Genomic DNA, 8,213 nt, shown 5'->3' with positions numbered 1-8,213 from the left:
GGCTCCAGACAGATTGCATTTTTTTTGGTCTAATATGGCTCTTTGAAAAGTTTGGGTTGCCGACCGCTGAGCTAAAGGAACATCTGAGGTTCGGCAGATCAGACATGACTGATAACCTACAGCCTGCAGCGTCCTGCTCCTCCTCCTGCTGCTGCTGCTTCTTCATGGTGTAAATGATGCCACTGGCCGTCTTCCTGGTTTCTGGACACAAAGAGACAAGATGAAACGAAAAAAGGTGATTTAAAGAAAGAATCCAAATAAAAGATAAACGGAGCTAACAGTCTGGAAACGTCATCATGATTTACCTGCGTGGAGTAAAACGGCTCTGCATGTGGAAGAGACGGCCTCCTTAGAATCAGCCAATGACAGGCCGAACAGCAACCCTCTGAGAGACTCGTCAGGAAAACAAACCGAGTGAATGGCTGAGCGATGGCCGACATGAGAGGCTTTCTTCATCAGCTCATATATATTGATACGATGGAAGATAGGGGGCGCCGTTTGCAAAGTTCAACAGTCAAAAATTAGGAGCAATATTTATGGTTATTTAGCATGTTTTAAGTGACTATTACTTTTTTTTTTATTCATTTATAAAAATCTTACTTTGTAAAATAAAAATTTAGTTTACAAATTAAATATTTAGTTTGTTAAATAAATATTTAGCTCAAAACTAAATATTAAAAAAAACTAACCGTTTAGCTAGCATTAAGCTAGCTAAATATTTATCAAGATTGGTGCTAGCTAAATATTTAGCAAGATTGGTGCTAGCTAAATATTTAGCAAGATTGGTGATAGCTAAATATTTAGCAAGATTGGTGATAGCTAAATATTTAGCAAGATTGGTGATAGCTAAATATTTAGCAAGATTGGTGCTAGCTAAATATTTAGCAAGATTGGTGCTAGCTAAATATTTAGCAAAAATATGCAAATTCACTAGCCGAAAAGTGGAAGTGAACTACCAAAGTAAAAGCCTGGGTATCTTTATACGACTCCTAGAGCTCAAGACAAAAGACTGATTTATCTTTAGTCACTTTATCGTCGGCTTATTTCCAAAAACACCCTCTAAGCACTAACCCTGAACTATCGAGTGTCGCTCCCAGTGAAGTCTCACTCGCAGCAGTAGAAGGGGCCTTGATTGAAGCTGTAAGGAAAGCAGTTGTTTCTATGGCAACACAGTGACGCCCCATGTGCGTGTGACGCAGGTTAACATTAAACATTTGCCCATTTCTTGAAACAAATGTATACGGTCAGACAAAACTAATTCAAAGATTCCATTTTGGACTTTATTCCGTTTTTTTCGTATACTAATGTGATTTTCTGTCAGTGTCACGAAGATGTAGGAGTTTTCTACAGATGCCCAGGCTTTTACCTTGGTAGTTCACTTCCGCTTTTCGGTAGGTGAATTTGCATATTCGCTAAACATTTAGGTAGCATCAAGCTACCTAAAAGTTAAGCTAGCTTGGTCCTAGCTAAATATTTATTTTGGAGCTTAATATTTATTTAATAAACTAAATATTTAGTTAGTTAAATAAATGTTTAGTTTGGAGCTTAATATTTATTTAATAAACTAAATATTTAGTTTGAAGCAGTGCGCTAGCAGATGTGAATACTGGGGTGTTAAGATCCAAAATATTATCACTTAATACATGAATAACCAATTAAATAAATACACATACTTTTTATTTTTAATCTGAGATACTAATTCTAAAAGTGCTAAATAAATAATTAAATAGTGAAGTAATTAAGTAAATTTGTAAGTTTAGATGGGAGGGGCCTATCAGAGGTCGGTGTTCAGTGATTGGAGGATACAGGTTGGTGATGTCATAAGGTCCTCTGATTTCCAAAGCCTTTAAAAAAAATAGAAATACAAAGTTAGAGAGCAACAGTAGCCAAAGTTTAAAGTCTGACCAGAAAAAAAAGGATTCATCTGACCTTCTCAGCTGCGCTGGAGATGATGACGTTCTGAAAAAGGAACAACGTTCAATATTTCACGTCAGTAAAGAGACAGGAAGCAGCTGGCAGCAAGCGCGGACACCAACCTTTCCTTTGCAGCTCTCCATCAGGCTGACGGCGTTGGCTATGGTGTAGCGCCTCATGGTGGAGTCTCTGATGGCCGCGGCGTAGGACACCTCAAACACCACGCCTCTGTCAATGGCCTGCACACAAAGACACGTACATGAAGGACAGAGTCAGAAAGAGGCGAGTAGGTGGTGGATAGGACACTCACCCCGTTGACCGGCGCTCGTTTGAAGATGAAGGGAAGTTTCTCCATCACAGAGATGCAGACGATGTCAACGTCACACAGCAAGCAGGCCGCCTGAGCAGAAAGATGACCAGATATGAGCCACAATACGGAGTCAATTATGTTCCATTATTGTTTCAAGCCAAGAACAGATTTTATAAATAGAAATTTGGGGAGAAAAAATGCAATCCTCAGAGTAACTTTGCTCTTTTCTCAAATTTTTATTCTTTAAATCTTTTTTTTTTTAATTATTATTATTATTTCTGATTTTTAGATTAAGTTTTATAAATTACATCCCATGTATGGAATAAACTTTGCTCCAATATTATTGCAATACAGAACACATTTTGTTAAATATAAAAAAAAATGCAATGAAATTTTTAAAAGTTGAAAACTGTCTTAATGAAAATAAGTTATATAATTATAATAAATTATATTTTCAAAATTTAAAAAACAATCTAAAAAAAACGTATTTTTAGATAGAAATTTAATAGAAAATAAATTTGAAAACAATAATCTACGAAAATGTAAAAAAAAAATAGAAAAATTGAATAAAAAAGTTACATCTGAGGAAACAGTAAAGCTCCTCTTACATTTTTTTTTTTTTCATTAAAAACATTTTTAAAATTTTCATTTTTTTTATTTCAATTAACAAAACATCCTTTTAGATAGCAAACAAAAACAAAAAAGAATTCACCCCAAATTCGCCGTGCACGTCAGATGCTTAAACGCTCCCGACACATTGCTTCAGCTGCTCAGATGCGCTGCGCCTGTTGCTCAAAACGCGCTGCAGCATGTTTTGGTGCAACTTGATGCGCGTCAACCATTGACTTTGCATGGAAACTAGCATAAGTCATTATATTTTGATGACCAAATATGACCACAACTCATTTAATGCGAATCCTCATGTTTGTTAGCTGCTAGATCAATCAAAGAAGGTAAAGAATCTGTTATCTAAACATTATTGGTTCCTGATTAAGCAAATCATTAGAAAAACAAAACATTATTTTGCCAAAGACTGTTTTGTTTTCTTCGTGGATTTCATTGTGAATTAGTTCCAATCGCTCTAAATTAGTGAAAAGCTAATTTAATCACACCCCAAAGATAAACTTTGGTTTTGGAAACATAAATCCAGCTAAACTGTGACATCATTGCATGTCTCATTGATGTTGGTTGTTTTCCCTTCTTCTGCATACATAGTAGTTTAGTTTAGTTGAGTTTCACTAGTTTTAGTCAACAGTTTTTAAGTGAAACATGTTTGACTTGGAAATGAAAGATTTTTGTTAATAAACTCTGATATTTTGAATGGAAGTTGTGGTGAATTTATTCCATATTTGCGATTCACTTTCCTTTATTGTTCTAACACTCAGCCAGTAGGGGGCGTGTGTCCATAAACAATATATGACTGTCTGGATATTATTTGAATAAATAAACTATTTACCGCCTCTACTGGTGTTTGGCAATAAATCTATTAAAGTTGCATAACAGCATCAAGTTGTGGAACATTTTATCCATAACACAGAAGTCTTGAAAACGTCGTGCAGTTTCTCACATGGAAGAGTTTCTCTGTGGTGGGCTGGACGGCCAGGAGGTCAAAGGGCCGATACTCTGTGGCGTTGGGCCTCTAGGAGACACAGAAAGATCCGATTAAAACCCCTCTAATCCGATATTCTGATCAATAATCTCCAACGAGAGACTCACAAAGTGATTAGCCTCTGACATCACCACCGTCAGCCTGTTCAGCACTCTGATTGGACGAGAGCGACCCTGCACCACGGGCAGCTGACCTATCAGCTCACTGATTGGTACCGGGGAGGGGACTTCCTGCAGATGGGAAACAAACAGAGGCTTAACTCACGTACGCACCAATGTCAATCAATGAGAACTGTCCCAGACAGTTCAGAAGAATTTAATACTAATGTGGCGCACGCTTTCCCCGAGCTTCAGGGAAGTTGCAGCGTAGGGAGCGGAGCAGGACGGGAGGAACAGCGGAGGCTGTAGGCGGTCTGGAGCACAGCGGGACGGTGACCTGTGGGGGTAACAGCCCCCCCGCCCCCATCAGTAACTCACCTGTTTCTTCTTGGCTTTGGGTTCAAACACATAGTTGATGGCGACGGTGGAGAATCCAACTGAATGAGGAGCAAACATGGCGTCATTAAAGCAAATAAAATGATCCAACTGACAGTTATATTGAGTTACTTCATTTCATAAAAATAAAAAAAACAACCGGGCATAACTGGGAAGGTTGTTAGTTTAAATCCACCTTCCTACTCTGGTCTGAATTATTGGCCTATTTAACATTTTATCAGGTCTTTTTTAGTTTTCTTTTCATTATAATAGTTTACAAAGTTTGTTGATGAATGAATTCAACATTGTCAGCCCTTCATCATCACACAGTTCTGCAGCGTTACAGACGTCCTATTAGAAACATCATGGAGGAGGATGATTGGTTAGAGGCTGCACCACCCAAACATTTCAGCCTGGGACCCAGAAATAATAATCCAACTGAGTGGAGACCACCTAAAAATACACACTAATACTTCATTCTGTTTTTATTTATACATATACAGTGAATAATTTTTCATTTTAAATAAATAAATAACTTGAGATTCATAATTTTAAATTTATTTTAGGTAATTTAATGGGACATTTTATTATAAGCTGAATTTAATTGAATTACATTTTATACTTTTTTATGAAAACTTGTCAGTTTATTTGGTAAATTTGTTTCCTTCTAAATTTGCATCTTTATAATCTCGTAAATATGCTGCTTTAAACTAGAAAACTTAGTTTCCTATTATTATCTTTGTCTTTGAACGGCCCTAATAGGCCGTCGTAAATTTGACCAAAGCTTTTATGACTTGAAAATAAAAACAAATATAAATATAAGATGAGTTTAAACATAATAATTCTCTGCTCTCCTAAACACAGCGCTTCTAAGGATCTCATGTCTGCAGATTCACTTCAGCTCCATGTGTGTCTGGAGTCACTTTATTGGATCAAACTAAAGCTTTTAAAGTGACTCTCTGAGCGGATTGATTTCAGACGGACTCACGGTTAGCGGCTGTTTCCACCAGGCTCTGCAGACGCTTCCTGTCAGCACAAAATAACAAGTTTAGGTCCATAAACACAGACATGCTGCTGCTGCTGCTGCTGCTGCTGCTTCTACACATGCAGATGAACAGAACCGGACCGGCCTAATGACGGATACCGCCACCTACTGGTGGGGAGGACGAAACTTCTTCTTGTGTTTGATGGCGGTTGACAAACTAGTTAATGCGCGTTAGCGCCACCAACTGATGAGGAGTTAAACCAGGATAAAAAAAAAAGACTCCACAAAAAACAACTAATTATTTAATAAATCAAAAATTAAATTATAAACTATTTAATTTAACTCCACATAATAAATACTTCATCAAATTCGTCCTCATGATTTCTAATGTATCATTAGGTTATTGTCACTCTGCCAGTTTCTGATGGTCTTACTGGTTTTCCCATCATACTTTTAACCGTTTCCCAGTTTAAATCTCTAACTTCAAGATACTTTCTGCAGCTTTCACTATTATAATTTTTTTTTCAGTTTTCTTTGTCGTCATAGTTGTCTATTTAAATAAAATAAATGATCTCATTATAATTCGATCATTTATTTTATTTTAACAGAGTGGCGGAAATGGGCTTCCATATCTGAGCACTATAATTGATCAATTCTACCAGGAAAAGTAGAAAATCCTTAATGTTTACAGCCAATGAGTCTTTTGCAATTTTAGGAGAATCCTCCAAAGCTTTTAAACTTGTCATTTGCTGAACTGTTGGCTTGAGTCTTTCTGGCTTGGATGAGATATTTTTTGCAGCTTCAGCAGAACTTATTCCAAGCTCTAATTTCACTTTTCTGATGTCTTGAGATCTTTTGCTCACTTCACACCCTCGATATGCAGCAGAATGTTCAGTTACAGCATTCAATCTTTACTTCTTTACCACATACAGCTCATATATGAACACATTTTTGGCATTTGAATTATCTTAGAGGCGGAGGATTGTATATTTTTACACATTTTTTATACGTAAAAGTATACAAATATGTATCTTTTTTTAAATAAACAGGAGTTTCTGTTTTAAAATAAAATGTTCAACATTGGTTTTCCAGTTTTGTATAATATATTCTGTTTATTTTTGTCATTTGTTTATAAGAGCGCAAACAATGATGTTGATGTTATTGTACATATGACACCTCATATGTTACTCCCTTGTATTTTTTATTTTTTTATTTCTTATTTTTATTTTGTTTTTCATTGTGTGTGATACATGTACACTTGCACCTTAATCCTTATTTATCTTGATATACTGTATATATATTGTTTATTATTAATGCACCTTTTTCCTCCTTGTTTGCACCTTCTTTAATTATTATGCCAATATGTGACCAGTGAATTTTTCCGCTGTGAGATCAATAAAGCTCATCTAATCTAATCTGTAAACGCATATAAATTCTGTAAAATAATTGATATATTTAATTTATCATTACATGTTTTTGTAGTAAATACATTATTGTTAAAGCTTCTCCCTGTTATACAATTTTCTGTGTTCCTTTTCTGTTACTGTCTACAATCTTATTTGAAATAAGAAATGTATAGATCCTAATAGTAAAAAAGCATTTCTGTAGTTTGAATAAAATTAAATCTCACTGAAATTTTCCCTAAAAAAATATTGTAATATTTTCATAAATAAAAAGAGGATACCTTATTTAATGGTTTATAACACTATCAGTCTCTGACCACAACAGAAGCATACGTCATTTGTGATTCTGTGTTTACAAACACAAATATATAGCATTGCATTAAAATTCTATCCACTGCATTCTCGTGCTGGAGAATGAATGATACTTTATCAAACAGCACCATCTTGTGGCCTGAAATTGCTACTAACTCTCTGTGAGATTCACTTAACTTCATGTTCCTTCCATGTTTGGTCATGTTAGTGGAAAGCTGTGTGTGTCTACAACTTATAGCTTTCTCTCTCCAGTTCTTTTTCCTGTAAAGAGATCACCCAGGAATAACTCTTTAAGTAACACTTCATTGTGAATGTGTATTAAATAACCAGGAGACATGACAACAGATTCTGATAGAAATTATAATCTTACTCAGATCAGAGAAGTTGCTTAGAGTTTGCAGAAGGCAGTTGCATACCAACTGGGCTCAGTTCTTGTGAAGTGGCCCCGACTAACAGGTAGCAAAGCATTTTATACTTCAGTATGCCACATCATCACATCATCATATCATTACATCATCACGTCATCACATCATTACATCATCACATCAACATTCATCACAGGCGTTTGCAGATGAGGAGACATCCATGGCTCCAGCCTTATCAAAATATAATCCTTCGTTCTTAGCTGAAGGACGCCGCTCTCATTTAATTCCCAAATCTTTGCCACGTTTAGAATGAAGCTGATAACTGTATATGGCAGGACAGAGGAACTGTCATAATTAGATAAACCACTGGGAAAACATTTGTTCTGACACATAACTGGCAGCTAATATTAAGGTGTAATAAACTCAAACATCATCAATGATAATTATCCTTACAGGCAGAAATGAGGTTACAGTCAGCCCCAGAGAGAAGTCCAGGTTTCACTTTCCTCCGGTTTAGTGTCGGTTCATCAGATCATCTAAAAGGTGGATGGATGGATGGATGATGGATGGATGGATGGATGGGTGATGGATGGATGGATGGATGGATGATGGATGGATGGATGGATGGGTGATGGATGGGTGGATGGATGGATGGATTATGGATGGGTGGATGGATGGATGGATGGATGGATGATGGATGGGTGGATGGATGGATGGATTATGGATGGGTGGATGGATGGATGGATGGATGGATGATGGATGGGTGGATGGATGGATGACTTATGGATGGGTGGATGGATGGATGGATGGATGGATGATGGATGGGTGGATGGATGGATGAC

At 36.5% G+C, this 8,213-nt stretch overlaps 1 protein-coding gene across 1 annotated transcript; it reads right to left on the bottom strand.

Moving 5' to 3' along the window:
• Nucleotides 1-55: 55 nt before the first annotated feature.
• rpp30 (ribonuclease P/MRP 30kDa subunit) lies at nucleotides 56-5,391 on the bottom strand (the record flags this gene model as incomplete). Its single annotated transcript, XM_015396167.1, has 10 exons — nucleotides 5,295-5,391; nucleotides 4,310-4,368; nucleotides 3,941-4,063; nucleotides 3,792-3,863; nucleotides 2,225-2,314; nucleotides 2,037-2,153; nucleotides 1,930-1,959; nucleotides 1,807-1,844; nucleotides 306-385; nucleotides 56-201 (listed from the first exon to the last, which is right to left on the bottom strand). Coding segments are annotated over exons 1-10 (837 nt in total), but the record flags the coding sequence as incomplete, so codon positions are not given.
• Between the last annotated feature and the right edge of the window lie 2,822 nt (nucleotides 5,392-8,213).

Source organism: Cyprinodon variegatus, unplaced genomic scaffold, assembly GCF_000732505.1.
Source record: "Cyprinodon variegatus isolate N-32 unplaced genomic scaffold, C_variegatus-1.0 Scaffold779, whole genome shotgun sequence".
NCBI lineage: Eukaryota > Metazoa > Chordata > Actinopteri > Cyprinodontiformes > Cyprinodontidae > Cyprinodon > Cyprinodon variegatus.
Note: the sequence above shows the minus strand (reverse complement) of the source record. Positions and strands in the feature narration are given on the sequence as shown.